The sequence below is a fragment of the Falco cherrug genome, chromosome Z (genome assembly GCF_023634085.1).
Source record: "Falco cherrug isolate bFalChe1 chromosome Z, bFalChe1.pri, whole genome shotgun sequence".
Lineage (NCBI taxonomy): Eukaryota > Metazoa > Chordata > Aves > Falconiformes > Falconidae > Falco > Falco cherrug.
Window position 1 is genome coordinate 78,553,842 of NC_073720.1, and position 17,639 is coordinate 78,571,480.

The following is a 17,639-nucleotide window of genomic DNA, read 5'->3' on the forward strand; positions in this document are numbered from 1 at the left end:
GATCAATTAAAAAGGGATCTACTCTATTTCTGGGAACATTTATGCTTCATTAAGGACTTACTGTAGAAAAGACTATAAGCTTTTTGATGCCCTAATCCAAGGCCAGTATTCAAAATTTAAATTATGCTGCGAATTATGAGTTGTAGAAAATGGCTTCACAAGTGAGTACCCTCTGCTGTGTAAAAAATACTTAAAGGAAATGCTGGTGCTATTTCAGTCTGACACGATTCTCTTTTTCGAAGTGGAATTAGGATTTTACAGATGCTATTTCGGACATATTTGTCTTGAATAAGTAGCATAAAACTATTCCAGAGCTATCCAGCATTTACATATTTTGCCATTGTGAAAGGTGAGATAATATACATCTTCTTGATCACCAAATGGGAAAGGGAGGAGTCCAAAAGAAAGCATATCTCTAAGTTACGGTTAGTGTACCTGTGTGAGGATGTTCCGGGTATATGAAGCTATGTATCCTGTCCTGGTGATAATGAGTAAATTATGTGAGTAAAGTGCTTTATGTTTTCTTTTAACAACACATCGTTCAGCTGCTCAGAAAAAACAATTAAAGATCCTGTATGTAATGAAGTAGTTTGAGGGACATATTCTGAGGTGTTCATGTGTTTTTATTGGTTTTGCACTGTATATTTATGTCATGGAAGCTTTTCTTTCTTGAAATACTGTATTTGCAGTATTAGCAAGACACATTATGTTAAAGTATTGCAAAAGTCTATTTTTAGAGCATCCTAATTCTTCCTGAATAGTTTTATTGTTTTACTTCTTGCATCTAATAAAAATGTGTGTTCACTGTCCGTAACAAACTTGGAAGCACAGGCCATTATACACCTCCCAACTGTGGCCACCTAATTTTTAACAGAAGACTCTAACCTGGCATAAATATGCATGTTAGGTATTTGCTTTTCCTAAGCATGGTATTTCAAGACAAAATTTTGTTAGTTCCTGAAATTATTTTGTTTACAATTTTACTATTTAAGCAGATTTACTACATTATTTTTCATGCCTAAAAATGTCTACTGTCTGTTTTCTTATATCTATTTGACTTCAACATCTTTGTCAATGTGGTTAACAAGAACTTACGTTAATGTTTATTTGCCTTATAAAGTCTTGAACTTACCATTTGAAGTTTTCTTTTTTTCTGTCTGGGATACCAACCAAAATAACATAGCTGGTTATTAAATTAAATAATTGCTGATAATTTATATTACAGGTTTTTTTAGTGGTAATTACGATTCATTTGTTGCTTTATTTGGGGTTTATAATCATACCATTTGCAAATCAGAGTTCTGGGGTTTTTTTCCTTCACTGTACAAAACTGAACATTTATATGTGTGATATTTATATGTACTTCACCTTTTGTCACTTTTTATGAGGCTAGTCTTATTTTCACTAGTACTGAGCTATGAGGATGGGAGAACATATGCCTCTCCATATGCACGTTACAAAACTTCTCAGTGCATTTATTGGTGCTAGCTTCATGGCTGTAGGGAATATCTGCTATATTTTATTTTTCCTCCAAGTGAGTCACACCATTGTACATTTCAATTTGCAAGAGGCTTAAAGAGCCAAGAACTGGTGTATATTACAACATGATAACTTCCCATCTGGTCAATGACAGACAAGTTTTATTTCAACTCAAATATTCTAAAAATGGCATTTATTTCTAAAGTAATTTAAAATATTGTCCTTCATAAATCTAAGTGACCAAACTTGTCCCTTTTCCTACATTTTGAAGACAATGAATGACCTTATTAGATATGATAATGTGGCATTCAAGGGAGAAAGAAAATGAAACTGGCCCATGTATTTTAGCTGAATTAGCAAAGCGTTGAGTTTGCCTTCAGCCACAGCACTAATTCTAGTATGAATACAGTAATTGTTTTAATTTAAACGTTAATTACTAGCTACTCTTAACATGTGTTAGAGTTTATATAATCTGTAGCTAATCTTGAACACACAGAAATGAAGATAATACTATGAAGAACTCAGAGCCTTAATGTTGAAAGTTTGAATGCAAGATGTGTTTTAAATATGGAAACTTTATTTTGGCTGCAAGTTTTGTCAGGATCTAAATGTACACATGTATATATTTTTGATAAATAATATCAGAATCTAGTATGCACTTAAATGGAAAAATGTAATTGCTAAGCCAGTGTTACGTCATCATGTGTAAATCACAAAAGCTGTACGTAGGATTTCATGGCATGTACATTGCTATTAACTCATAGGTATTTGCTTTACTGTTAAAACCCCTAAAGCTGTGCTGTGTAGAATCCTTCTTTATGAAAACGGCTATTACAGTATTAACTGTGAAGTTTTGACATAAGTGCACAATGTGAAGGTCCTGCTGGGAAATGGGATTATGGAAGCTTGGTTTCCTTAGGTTACTTCAAGGTTGTCCTGCAAGTTATGTGGCATACTGCTTTTCTGGTAATGTAAACATCCATATGTGAGAGACTAAACTAGAGGAGTACATCAGCTGGCATTTTCATTTCCGGGCATTGTAGGTTTGTATTAGGTGTATTGTCTGTATGTCAACCTTGGCTGAAGAGCAGCATTTTTGTGTAGTCATCTCTGGTTTTTTTCATGTGCGATGCAAGCCAGGCTGGGTGATGGCACACTTGGCTGAGTCAGATGGTCACAGAAGTGTGCAACATAACAGAGAAGTTGCCCTCCATTAGAACAGATGCATGAATCCAATTTAGCTCTGTCCCAGTAGCTGTGTGTAAATGGCACATGAAGTATATGTGCAGGGGCATATAAATCCTTCTCTAGTCTGACAGGAAAATGTAGCTCCTGATGAAGAAGGCTTCAACTGATGCTGAAGGTATAGTGTGTGTACTGGCAGATGTCTATGCCTGCATAGTTAACGCATCAGTGCATATGTAGTTTTTACACTGGTGCATGTAAAATTTATGTGCATAAAAGTTTACGTATGCGGTGCATAAAATTTCAGCATTAGCAACTATTGTATAAACTTGAAGCCAAAATAGAATAAATACAATGGCTAAGTAGTTGAAATTTAGTAAAGCCTTCAAAATAATGAAAAATTAAGCTTTCAAAGAAAAACATTATCCAAAACCTGATTTTGAAAACTTCTTTTTTAAAAACATTTCAAGAAGGAGAAAATAATAAATACAATAAGTGATAAATATCTTGCAGGACAAGATTTATTTTTTTTTAGCAATATTTTTTAATTTTTATTTAATTGCTCCAATGTGAGTTCAGCATTTGGTGTTGGGTCACTGGCTGAGTTCAGAAGAAGCCATGGAATATTTTTGTTGGGAAACCTAAACTTCTACGGAACACGGAAACCGCAAACAGAAAACAAACTGCAATTTCCTTAAAAGCTAATGAATTTGTACTGCTATGCTTTCTCACTTCTCCCTACTGTCAAAGCAGTTATCCAACTGGTTTAATATATCAGGTGGATTTTTCAGGACATGTAAGAATTGGTCAACCTGATGTGGAATCTTGCAGCCCCTTTGAGCATTCTCTCTGTTTTTTAATTGAGAGCTTCATATACTTCATCAAGGACACTTCAGAGCTGTTACTAAAAAATTAGTGTAATAGTAAACTAAAGAATAATAGCCTTGAATTTATTCAAGTGCACAAAAAAAATCCTTTTTGCGTGGTAGAACAAGGCAAACATGGTTCCATGAAAGAGATAAGGGAGGTTGCTTTGTATCAGTTATAACTTTGGCAGACTACCAAATGTTAATTTGCTTTTAGCTAGTTGAGATTAAATGTAATTCCTACCCTGAGCTGCCTTAAAGTAAGCAAGCATGAAAGTGTTTTCAGAGTAATCTGGGAGGAATTGACATTTAAGGGAGTTAGCATTACATCTGCACTTTAAGGATATTAATTTCATAGATAAATTAACTACATTATTCTGTCTTTATCTTATATTTTGAAAGGACTCCATCAGCCAGAGCAATGGCAGCCCAGGGTCAGCTGAAACTGCTCTTATCCCAGCCATACTGTAATTGGAACTTGCTTTTGGAAACGTTGCTACATCATGATTGTCTCTTAGTGAAAATTTTACTGAGAAGTTCAAGTAAGTATTTATACTTTCAATCCTTACATCAGTGAGAAACACAAATTCATTTTTAACTATTTAAATACTGAAGGAAGGCTGTCAGCCACTTTTTGGGGGTATCAGTGGCCATTCAGTTATCAGTACAACACTTTTAATGAGAACATTTTGCAGTCAATCTGAGTATTCATAGTTTCAGAGCGGACTACAATTTGATAAAATAGGCTGCTTTAGTACATGCAGAGGTGTCAAAGTGAATTTGAATTTAACAGAGCTCTGATACCACAACTGCTTTACTCAGGTTTTTAAAAGTGTGGATTAGTTGTCTGAAAGATCACTTTCAAAATTATGGGTCAACAGTGGAAAGCTTCTAGAGGTTTTCTTTAGGATACTGCATGTTTATCATTGTAGGCATTCTAGAAGTACATTTGTGTTCTTCCTGTTGTTAATACTCTCGTTAATGCCGTTATGAAAGTAGAACAAATAAAAGAATGGCTCTACATGGTTTCTTGTCATTCTGCTAATACTGTGTTTGAAGCAGCAAACTTTATCACATCTTTCCTTTTAATAGCTTTCGGATCCAATGATCAGTTTTTTTGAAAATCTAATAGTATAATCACCTGTTTGACGCAATTTTGCAGTAATAGCGAATGAGGGTCTCAGTTTCTATCTTTCTTTAGCAAAGGAATTCTCCCTACTTCGCAGAAAAACTCTTAGGTCTACATAATATTAGGTATACCACAATTCTGATTCTGTCATTTTAAAGTGGTCTAACATTTGTCAGGGGTACAACATTGCTTCCACTTCTGTCAGCTTACTGAAAGCTGCACTACATCCGCTTGCCTATTCAAATACCTGTCATCTTTTACAAAGACTGACAAATGTTTTATCAGGATCATGTTCCTACCCTAGTGTTATCCAGTATTGAATTTCACTAGCTGCCTAAATTATCACAGGTATTAAGTGACAGAATGTATTAATCTATTGACTGACCAACCTCTTGAGTTTCGGGGAAATATATGCTACCTTGAATTAGAAAATGTGCTATTTGTACAGACTTCATTAATGTAATTACAATATTGGTATGAATAAACTTCCATTTTAGAGAAAGTTAAAACCTGTGATGATCCATATCTTCTAAATTAATTTCAATAGGGTTAATTACCTAGTGATAAAATTATTGTATTCTGTATTCATTCTCCTGTACAGCAGCTTTCTGATGCTATATAATCTAATTATTTTTTTTTAGCACATGAGCTGTTATGTATTAGTACAAGGGAAGTTGGGCTAATAAGCTACACCATACTACTGGCAATGACAGTTTTGGATTCTTCTGTTCAGTAGGATAAAAGGCTTAAAGAATTACGTGCTCATCAACAGCAAAATTTTGCAATGTGAAGTCTTATGCATGAAAACAGATAAAAAGCTAAGTATACCATAGTTTTTGAGTGATTTGCCCTAGTGATAACAAAACTCCCTGGTATTTAACTAGATGATAAGAATTTTTTGAATAGGAAAAGCCTTCTCACATTTTACTTTCTTTTACATTCAGTTGTTCCATTTTTCTTTGAAAAGCAGGCCGGAAGGCAAGATTTTTCTTTAAATAGGTGCTTATATGTTGATGATTTTAGATAACGGTAACATTTTTTTTTTTTTTAATGTAGCAATACTTTGGGATACTTACAGTAGGCATCACACAAGCACGTTTAATTTACTTGCCAATCCCATTGTTCTCATATGGTTGTCGCTTGGTGAGGGTCAGAAATACCATATATTCCCTGTCATAGTAGGGACTACTGTTGGGATTGGCAAAGTTTTCTCATCAGGAGGAGTATTTTGGGGGAATGCATGTATGCATGGTTTACTGTTGCTAAATATTACTAGAAGGTTATCATATTTGTTGAAGCTCTTGAAATTCTATATAAGCTGTCTGAACAGCGAGGTGACAGGATTTGGATTTTTGAAATTTTTTTGAATGATGTGGTATATATATAACGTACGTAAAAACTAAAATGCTCCTCACATATGAAGTTATCGCATCAAAAATACTAAAGGCAATAGATCAGGATACGCAAGACTGAACTGCTGATTTGTCTCCATTGTGTATGGCCGCTGCATAAAGGCAACTGAAAAAAACAGTCAAAAAATCAGATTTGCATATTGGACCTCTATAACTTAAACTACGAGTCTAAATAACCAAGGTGTTATTCAATAGAGTTACAGTTAATTACAGTGTAATATAGTCCTAAAGTTGTTTTCTGTAGGTCCAGCATTCAGAAAATTTCTTAAAACACATGTTCTTGAGTGAGTGAAGCGTGTGCCTTTACAGTGAGAAATAATGAAGGGTAGCTGGTACTGTGTTAGTTTTCTGAATAAACAGTTTTGCAGTTTTCTTGGCAGAATTTTTTACCACAATTGCTTTATCACCCATGGATATGAAACAGAAATGGATTATTTTGACAAGCAACAAATAATAGAGGAATAAAGAAAGTGGTGCTTGCATAATGCGAGTCATTGAATCCAGCAGATGCTAATAAGAAAACAGGAAGGGTGAAAGTGAACTCTGAGAATTTCTGCTAAACTTGCTCTAAATGCATGACATACCAGCAGAACAGTCTGTGACTTTTCATTTGAGAGCCTTTATTTCCAGGAACCAGGAGTTCTTTGCATGGTAAAATAAAAAGCAATATCTTTATTGGATTACACTGGCCCAACAGAGGGTTAACACCAAAGGGAACCTCAGCAGTCAACAGACACCTCACAATTTACCAACAGCAGATAAGAAAGAGGTCTCTGGGAGATTGTCAGAAGCACACATCCAAGGCCTTCCATTGGTCCTTGGGCCTCATAGGTACTTCGTTTAAGGAGTAGAAATGGCAGCACCAAGTTAATGTTGTACAATAAAAAAAGCAATGTATTCCTTTTTTAAAAAAAATCATATTCATTACAATAAGTAAGTGAGGCTCCAGTTGTTACAGAGATTTAATTTCATTTTCTACACACAACTTTAAAGTGAATACTGGCATGTGGAGATAAACTAGAAGAAAACTGCTTTCACAGCAGGACAAGGCCATTGGCACTTTCACCTAATACTTTTGGCTTACGCGATGCAGATTTGAGGGACTAATGAAGACGGTATTGTGTCACCTGTACAATTAAACCTAGACGATATCCTGGTCCCCACTAAAACTTTGAAATAAGAACTGATAGTAACATTTGCAAATGTTCTGTGATAAGTTTAAAGCTGCAAATCTGAAAATTGACACAAAGAAATGTGAGTTGCTTCAAAAAGGGATAATTTATTGTGCACACATAAGCAGGGTGGGGAAGGGAGGTTTTCCTGCTGAGAGGGTAAAACTCTGTGGTGCAGTACAGCCAACTCCCTACACATTAATAGATAGAAAGATTTTTCTAAGACTGTGCTTTTATAAACCAATTCCTGGCAAGAGAAATTACTTGAAAATATATCGTAGAATGGAAAGATCATTTTTTTTCCTCACTCCAGTTCTTTGCTCCTTGTGAAGAGCTCTTTAACTGCCACAATGTGTGATGTGGCATTTTAAAGTAAATTTTAGGCACTAATTAAACTGTAATTATATTTCATTAAATTAATTAAATTTTAGTAATTTAAAGGTAAATAGCACAGGTTTTTTGTAAGTTAACCTAAAAGAACAGTCAGACTTTACCAACTGATCTCACTTAGGAATTAGACTAAACCTTTAGTGACAGCAGTGGGTTATTATGAAAGAAAATGTACATTCCTTAAATAAATCACCATCTCCATTAAAATCCTGGCGTTAGCTAAACTGTATAGCAATTTAAATCTTTTGTTTCAAGTACTTGAATGTCATTAATTTTGTACTTCCTTGTAAAAACTCCATGGATTTAGTAATCCTGAGACACAATCTACCAGGCAACTGGAAATACTAGCAACTGAGCTGGTCCCGCGGTTCAAGCACACACAGTTTTGGGAAATATAGTTTTATCCCAAAAATCAAACCAGCAACACTGTCTTCATTAGGAGAGCACAGGTAAGTCTCTTAGAGGAATTTATATGCTTGTGCAGAGATAGCTCTGTCCTCCAGATATTTGCGGATCATTCAGGATGAGGTGTGTGAGTACGGACTCCAGAACACCTGAAACTTCTCTTAGCTTCTTCATGACAGCAAATTGTATCATGGTAGCCTAACAACAAAAGGTCAGAACCTTATTTTAAAAGTGGTGTCTCCTCAAAATACTCATCAGACCGATAAACTTATTGGATACTCTACCTGCATAACCAATGTGGTGAAATGGTAGAAGGGTTTACTGGCACAATGTAAATCTCACTGGAAGATTGATAGAAAAGCAACCTTAATCAGGTACCCTATTCCTTTTGATGACTTTCCAGTGATAAGCTAAAGAAAACAGTAAACAGATTTTATGGAGTTTCTGAAATATTGAATAGTAATTTCCATTTGGACTGTTACAGAGCCCTGCTGATAATTATATTCTTCCTCTTGACAAAGTGTGAAGATAGTCTTTGTGATATATCTGTGTATCTCTGTGACTGTAATATATGGTCATATGGGTAGCTTGTCAAAGACCTAGTCATTGCTGGTAGGAAGTTCTTGCTACAGTAGAGCTCTACGCTGAATACATTTTAAGAGGGTAACCTGTTCCAGTATCAATCCCAATACATGGAGTAATATAAAGGAGGTAATGTGGCCATAGGACTACATTTAATATTGCCTCCTCAAATTCTGGCTATCAGAATGTCACAATTTCAACGTACTATCCCATAAAATCAATGCTGGAGGTATTCTGGTAGTAATGATTTTTTCTGTTTGACACAAGTAAGATAGATTTCACAGAAGCCATTAACCCAGAGATTCATTCATCGAAGTATCTTCTCAGATAGTTGAAAATAAAATGCTTACGGAGAAAAAGTTCTAAAGGGAGTTGAATGAGAGTAAAATGCTACAAGATTGGTGATGTATAAATATATGGGCACAGAAGCAGTTTGCTTGTATGTTAATAATTTATGGGTAGTCTTTTTGTCTTCTGTTGAGCTTTTTAGTTGTCACTGGATTCACAGGTGGCAGCTAATACAGGGGATATTATTGTCTGGGTTTTACTAAATTGGACTACGTAGGGTTAAGGTCTGCATTTTGTTCAATATAGAAGTAATATGATCTAAAATTTCTTTCTGGAATTAAAAACTAAAATAATAGACTTTCTGCCAAAATGAAGCCATATTCAAAATTTACAATAGATTTTAGCTGTCAAGACTGATTGGAGAATGATGATTGCATTGGAGAGGAGCAACTCTATGAGAGACAAGTAAAATGATCTACCAGAACACAGTCAGAAAAAGAATAGGAAAGAAGCCAGTGACAGAAGAAGCACTGAGAATATAGAGCAAAGAAGCAAGTAGTGCAGAGTGCCTGCCGAAAGGTTTGGTTCCATAAACAAATAAAGTATATCTTTTTTGCATTCTTTATTTCTTCATCAGCTGCTGTGATTTAAACTATAAAGAAAGCAGAGGTTTTATGCTCTTTGGAAGTAAAAGTACCATATCGGAAATAACTGGTTCCATCTTTACTTTCTCTTCCTAAATGAAACAGCATGTATAAATTTGAATTTTGACTACCTCTTTTGGTCAAAAAAGACAGCATAACTATTTATAGCTTGTCTGTCTTGTAAGGATTCACTAGGGAAAGAGAAGTCTAGAGTCAATAACAGAAGATTTTCTAAATTCAGTAAGATTCATTTCATGGCTAAACCAGTGGCAGATAAGAGCTGGATGAGTGTGATAATGTCAGCAAGCTACTGGGAGGTATTTCTATCAGTAAGAAAGAAATATGGATAAATTACACTTGTAAGTCTGCCTCTCTGAAGATATGTTTTTAAAATACATGTTACTATCCCAGGAGGTTAAGTGCATTATTTTGTCATAGGAAGAATGATTCATTGTGACTGGTTAGGGCATAGCTGTTATTTGCTAGATATATACTTTTCTTATAAAGATATTATTTAATAATATTAACATTTTCTATCTATTTTGTCATCCTCCATGAATATGGAACATTATGCTATATGGAAATAACAAATAGCAGATTCTCTTTAACAGGTAGCTAAGATAAGTATATAGCCATATTTATGTATGATGCAAGTCCTGCTAAAATGAGAAAGAAGCATCTCCTTTGAGCTACCTATAGGAGTTTTAGATTCCCTTCACAGATTAGCTTTTGATACATAAATGCAGTGAGTGGAGGGAAGATGTATATGTATATGTATATGTATATAGGGAAGCATCGGTGGGCAATGAGTATGATGCCTATCATATAAATACTGTTCTTATGTGAGGATTAACAAGAAGGCTGCATTAGAGTTCAAAGTAAGATGAATATTTAATGTTATGACAGGTGAGCTAATAAACGTTGAAGAAAAATTCTAAGGCAAGAGAAATCTACTTATCTTTGTGTAGACTGCTAATTCATAATATTTAGCTAGCTATACTGATCAACTGGCTAAACCTTTCAACCAACTGACATTATCCTTTAAGGTCCCTTCCAACCCAAAATATTCTATGATTCTATGATCCATGCCAGTTCATCAGTCAGAAAACTCGTTTCAACCTGAGCTTTGAAGGGTCAGATATTCTTACAACAAGGGCAACATTTGCTTCAGGGTAGAACAAGAAAAAGCTGATGAAAGCTTACATATCTTGTTACGTTTAGCCTCAGAATGCTTTCCCAGTGGATTCCTGAAGATCTCTGCTTAAAAGCACAGGGCTTGTATGATACACTAGTTATAAGAAGATATATATGTAACCCCCTACAGAATTCCTTTATACTTCTTTCCATTTATCTACATTTATTGGTAGCACTAAGTCGATGAGAGAAGTTATTTATAAGTTGTGACTGAAACTTTCCAAGTGGCAAGATCATAAAGCAAATTTAGGCTTAATTTCAAGTCATAAAGCCCCTTTAAACAAAGCCATTTCCCATCATATTCTGCAAAGAAAGTTTACATAGTATTTAAAATATCAGTAAACCCTCCTCCCTAGAATTTGGTTAAAGTAATTTTTTTAAAAAACCCACCTTATAGTAATACAACCAAAGTTCAATTCAGATTTTCATCTCACAATTTGAATACCTCTGAGTTTTCCTTCTGGAACTGCTTTTTGTGCTTTCTTGGTTCTTTCTTTGTCATATCCATATTAGACAACATATCACTGGTTTGAGAGAATTAGCAGAATTCATTTGATTCTTTGCTCAGAAGCATTTGACATTGGAAGGTGTCTCAGCAAAATATGGCAGCTCATAGCTGACTGACTAAAAAAAATTCTTATCGCTGATAAGCTCACCTTGGTTATTGCAAAAAGAAGTGGCAGGTGCTTGCAGTGGGTGATTCTCTGTTATGGGGGCACCGAGGCACCCATCTGCCAGCCTGACAGGGAAGCACGTGAGGTATGCTGCCTTCCAGGAGCTGAGATCCGAGGTATTGCTGAGAGGCTGCCGCACCTCGTCAAAAGCATGGACATTATCCTCTTCTGATCTTTCACATGGGCACGAATGATGCCACAAGCCAGAACCTGGGCAGAATCAAGGAAGGCTATAAAACCCTGGTGGTGCAAGTGAAACATTTTGGTGCCCAAGTTATTTTGTCTTCCATTTTACAAGTAAGAGGAAAGGATGCAAACAGAAGTAGACATATAATGCACATCAACTTCTGCCATTGTGGCCAGTGCCATCATGAGGAGTTTGCCTTTTGTGACAATGGGATGTTCTTTGACTATAGCCTGTTAGGGAGGGATGGGATCCACCTGTCTAGAAGAGGCAAGGGACTCTTTGACTGCAGGCTGGCCAGCTTGGTGAGGCGGGATTTAAACCGAAGGACTCAGGGGGAGTGGTCCAGTGTGGCGCAATGCTCACGCTATCGCATACAACTGAGGAATAAGACAGGTCAACCAAAGCAGCGATGTGTGTTCCTCAGCCACCTCCCAAGATGAGTACCAGGCAGCCAGCCACTTCAGGGGTGCGTGTGGCTATGGTGGATCCTTTTGCTCCCCTCCTGGGAAACCTGCATGCTCCATTACATGTCTGAAATGCCTGTACACCAACACATGCAGCGTGGGGAATAAAGAGGAAGATTTAGAGATCTGTGTGTGGTTGTAGGGCTGTGGTTGCAGGGTGATCCTCCTGCTCTGCTCTGCCCTGCTGAGGCCGCATCTGGAGTGCTGTGTCCGTGCTGGGCTTCCCAGTTCAAGGGGGACAGGGAGCCACTGGAGAGGGCCCAGCGGAGGGCTGCAGAGGCGATGAGGGGGCTGGAGCACCCGCCTGCTGAGGAAAGGCTGGGAGAGCTGGGCTGGTTTAGCCTGGAGAGGAGAAGGCTGGGAGGGCATCTTGTCAACGTCTGCAAATCACTTGAGGGCAAGTGTCAAGAGGAGGGGGCCAGGCCCCTTTCAGTAGTGCCCAGCGGCAGGACGAAGGGCAACGGGCACAAACTGCATCACGGGAAAGTCCATCTGAATCCGTGGAAGGACTTCTTTCCTTTGAGAAGGACTTCTTTCCTTTGAGGGTGACCGAGCAGTGGAAGATGCTGCCCAGAGGGGCTGTGGCGTCTCCTTCTCTGGAGACACTTGAAACACACCTGGAGGCAACTCTGTGTGACCTGCTCTAGGAGAGCCTGCCTGAGCAGAGGCTTGGCCTAGGTGGTCTCCAGAGGTCCCCTCCAACCCCCACCATGCTGTGATTTGGTGATCTGCATTCTTCCTTCGGGAGAAAAACGCAGAGCTTGTTGGTTGTGAAATCACTGGTCTTGTTTTTCAGCTTTCTACATCCTATGGGCTGCCCAGACTGAGTGGTTTACAAGAATGTGTGGAATCGATTTTAGCAATTCAGAGGAGAGTAAAATGATATTTTTTAGTTTTACAACATTCTGAAGTCATTCAGAGCTGGGTAGAAAACAGCAGTTTTCCACTGTGGTGGATTTTGGAGACTGTTTGAACCACTCAAAAAAGGCACCCTAGAAATTTAGTCTCTCCTGTCTTTCTCCTGCACAGATTGTGAAGATAAGGGCAGCCAGACTGACATAAAACAAGGACATTTTCAAGCATAATTTTATCTGTATCAGTTGTATAGAAACTTCCCGTTTTGCAAACTAGAAACTTAAATTAGAAGTGTTTAATTGGCTCTGGCTGTGGTCATATGTTATGGCTGTTCACATCAAAACCATATTCCACAGCTAGGTAGGAAACTGTGGCCTTTGACGTTAGCACAAGTCAAAGCCACTGAGTTGCATTGGTTCGAAGAGGTTTAGCCACATCACTATCTTTTGGCTGGGAGAATGTTTTACAATGGTTATAAAAAACATTTAGAAATACATGTTAGGTAAGCTGTTACCTCACAACTCTATGAAATTCACTAGTTGTCTGTAAAGACACAATTATCTGTATCTTAGCAGGGCTGAGGTTTTGTTTTGCAGGACTGATTTCTTCATTTCATCTTCTGAAAAACGAAGCAAACACATTTTGGGCAGTATGCAGCTGCTACTTTGCTTTATTTTATATAACTAGAGTTCTGTTATTTCACGTGACTAATACATTGGTAAGAGGATTTAAGCAGTAATAACTTTTTGACTGTGATTCTACAGAAGTGGTACAATTTACTTTAGATCACTATTTAGTAAATAATCAAATGTCCATTATATATTGTGTGCATTTTTAATTAAGTAGGCATATTCCATAGTTTGTAAACATGTATGAGTCTTTTTTTTAACGGCTACATATAATTCAGGAGGACAGTGAAATGTCATTATGCAAATGAAAATCAGATTTCAGTATCTGTATTACTGTTGTTTGAAATATTACTCAGATACAGTTTGCAGTTTGATTAATACTGTTTATTACTGTGAACTTGAATTACTTGGAAATTATTGTAACCTTTTTTTTTTATTTTGAAGGAAATGAAGTACTGAGTCGTGATGAACAAAGTTCTCTCTTAGAGCAAATAAATAACAAAGAGCCTACTCTGATCGAAACAATCTTCATGGTACTGTCTTACTGCACTTTATCACCCAAATCTCTTGGCATTGCTTTTGAGTCATACATGGAAAAAGAGCAGTTGTGGAAGTGCTTATACAATATGACAGGTATTTAATTTGTTAATAAGTATTTAAAATCTGATGTTAAACATTGTCAGTTTTCAGACACGTAGAGCATATCAGTTTTAAATCAGATGAAATTATGGTAGCTTACTTTAAAATTATATGTGATCGAAGTGTTTTGAGCAAGTTCATGGCAGGACTGGTGAAAATTTAGAAGAAAGCAGAGGTTATGGAGCAGTGTGGTCAACCGAGTCTGCTTTCCTTAAGCATCTGTCTTACCAGCAGGCTGGCAGCAGATGGTTTCTGTAGCTCTCTACCAATACAGGTTCTTTGTTTCTGTGCACGTAATAGATCCAGACCTTTGCCACAATTGAAAACTAAGAAACAATTAAAGGAGAGTGGTAAAAGAAAAGGAAGGACTCCTGTTGAGGGAGATATAGTCTGATGGGCATATAGGCTCTGCTGGCAAGAGGCAGACGGGCTCCTGATTTTCCAAGCGGAGGGAGAGCTGCCCTCACAATTAGACCAACTAACTCTGCCCCCAGGGAAAAGCAGTGTTCAACCAGAAAAGAGAGGTGAGTTTAGAAGGGTGATCTTGCAAATGATGGCTGAAATGCAGGAAAGCTCAAAAGAAAAAGAAGAAAATGGGATATGTAAGAGGGGAAACAGAATTATGAACATCATGAAGTTGAAAACACTGGTGGTAAAAGTTCTCAGGTATTCCTCAGGGAAAAATGGGATTGCAAAAAGTAAAGTCTGAGAGGAAGAAAAATACAGAAATGTTGCATGGAAACGTCCAGAAAGGTCATGCAGAGAAGACTAAAACTTAGATCAGCAGAAAGTACAGACATATGAGCAAAGGACCTAACATGTCAAAAGACATCTTGGATGAGTCCTGCATCACTCTGCCTGAGAACTGCTACTCTGTGGTGATGGAGAAACTGCAATTCTCTGTGGTATTAAGAATGCGGAGAAGATTGATACTTTTTGTAATGTCAATAACTGTATTCAGGATGGTCCATTTTCAACATGCAATCTCTGATAACAAGCTGTCTCCCTGTTGATGACTATAATTTCTATGCATTTTTGCTTCCAAAATAGCTTTTCTTTCTCTGCTGTGCTCTAGCGTAAAGGTTGGGGTATCTAACAAATAGAAGTTCATTAGTACTATCAATACAAGGAAGGACGTAGAAAAAAAGAGGTATATCTCTTTGCTTCATTGATGTCTAACATGTAATTTAATGTATTCCATATAAAAAGGAAGACATCAATCAGCTTAAATTAACTTTTTAGAAACATATTGATGGAGAAATGAGGATGAAAGAAATAAATTACATTGTATTTTTGTCAGTACTATATTAAGATGGCACAAGATGCTACATTGTTTTGCTTTATATGCCTTTCTTTAATTTGTAACAGAGTAATAAGTCTATGTTATTATGAATCATAACATCGTTACTTTTCTTTCCATAAGAATTCTGAAACACTTCTTTCTGAAACAGATTTACACAAATTACTACACGTACTGAATATTTAATAACTCTTCCTTCTGAAGTTTCCAGTTGTGGTGAGCCGGAGCCAGAGGTTATCAGATGCTTGAAGTTGACTTTGATTAATTCAGTCAAGGGTATAGTGAAGCAGATAATTTCTTTGATGCATTCATGGGAGGCAACAGAAAACTACGGAACATACCAGCACAAGCAAATAGTTCCTGAAAGTTTACTGAAAACAGTTCCAAAGGAATGGAATTACACTCCTCGGGAAATGAAGAGAAAAGAATCTGGGAAATGTGGGTGAAATTTATTCTGTTTTATAAATTTGTCACAAGAGGTCATTACCACTTTAATGAGTACATAACAGAATTGAGCAGTTACGGTTTGTGAGTGTTGCAGTTTGACCACGAACAGATCAATTTCCAAACATTGTGTGTGGGTTTTTTTTAAGTACTTGGCGTTAAAATTCAGTTATTCTTTCTTGAGACTTATGCCCATGAATACGTAAACTTTTCAAAATAATCAGCATTCTAGTACTGATGCTAGTAATAGTACTGATGCTAATACTAGTAGTAGTACTGAATATATCTTTAGCACCTGGCAGTATTAAGGTGGGATTAAAGGCAGAGCAGAGCATGGTGCCTATGCTCTTGACGTAATGGCTGTAACCAGTTCTTCCTTAGTCATCTTTTTAGTCAGGACTGTTTAGACTTAGATGCGCAATTCTGACTGAAATGATTACAATTTATTCATCCCAACTTTACATCCCAACAACTGATGTTTGAATAGCACTGAAAGTGTTGTGAAATATGCTACTGCTTTGTTGTTGAATAAAGAGAAATAATATACATAATAGGGTATGTTTTGAAGGTGATTACATGTAAAGTTAATTTCTGGTATATACATTCATAGCCTACAGTGTCTAAAGCATCTGTCATTTCAAAAGGCTAACTTGTGGAAACATTTCACCATAAATTTATTGCCACAAAGTATTACCTGATTATTTTCAATACAGTAGTATCACTGTAGTATATTCTGGCATGAAGTTTTGAATAGGTGGATTGTGGGCAAGCCATGGCATGAATCCATTCTTGCCATGTATCTTCTGCATGTTGAGGCACATTTATGCAGCAGTGTGCTCACTGCAATCTCGCTGCAATCTCACTGTAATCTAGCACTTGTATGGCTTTTTTAGGCTATTGCTAAGCCTGAACTGATGTGCAAGCTGAGAGGTAAGGCTCAGATTTAGTGACAAATGAAATTGGCTGTGTGACACCTAGAAGAGACCTGGCTTGCTTTTTATTTTATTTTTTCTTCCAAACAAGTTGAGAATACCCCTGCAATGAGTCAGGGGTTTTCTTGGTTTGTTTGGGTTTTGTTTCAGTGGGGTTTTTTTAGATTTTGACTCTGCTCCAGGATCACCTTTTCATGCATTTTTCCATGTTAGATATGTCTTGGGCTTTGAGCAGGATATTTTCTGTAGTTACTACTCCAGCTACTTTTAATATCTGGAATGTTTAAAATACAGTGTTATATAGCGTGCGTACTTATATGAAAGTTGATAAACTGAAGTTTTGCAGGTTTGAACATAGAAAGGGATTGATACAAAATTAAAAATTATGAAGGTATCTAATATCCTGAGACACTTGGTGCAATGTTCCACTCATGAAGTTGAAAAAATATTACCCTAAAATTTTGTAGAAAACTTTTTAGCCATTAAGTTGCCTTTTTCATTTAGCATGTAATAACTGTGCACAGCAGGACTAATTGTTAAGAGAATCACAGTCTGAATTCTAAATTTTCTAGGTTCTCTGTTTTTAATTCATGTTATTGTTTAGATTTTGTGGGATTTATGTGGAGGAAGCACAATAGAAGTCAAGCTACAGTGTTGAGTACTTGAGCTTTTTACCCATTTTCAGTACAAAAGAAAGTTAGAAATTATCATACAACATTCAGAAGCATGCAGTGATAGAACGAGAATGTTAATGTTAATCATATCTTCT

The 17,639-nt window shown here is 36.7% G+C and overlaps 1 protein-coding gene across 2 annotated transcripts in view; it reads left to right on the top strand.

Annotated features, from left to right (window-relative positions):
* The window catches only part of KIAA0825 (KIAA0825 ortholog), a 252,866-nt gene that overhangs the window by 104,093 nt on the left and 131,134 nt on the right, over positions 1-17,639 (top strand). For both annotated transcript variants that reach the window (XM_055699905.1, XM_055699904.1), the window contains 3 exons: positions 3,933-4,072; positions 14,000-14,188; positions 15,699-15,932. In XM_055699905.1, the coding sequence (XP_055555880.1) occupies positions 3,933-4,072; positions 14,000-14,188; positions 15,699-15,932 (563 nt within the window). The remainder of the gene's footprint in view (positions 1-3,932; positions 4,073-13,999; positions 14,189-15,698; positions 15,933-17,639) is intronic.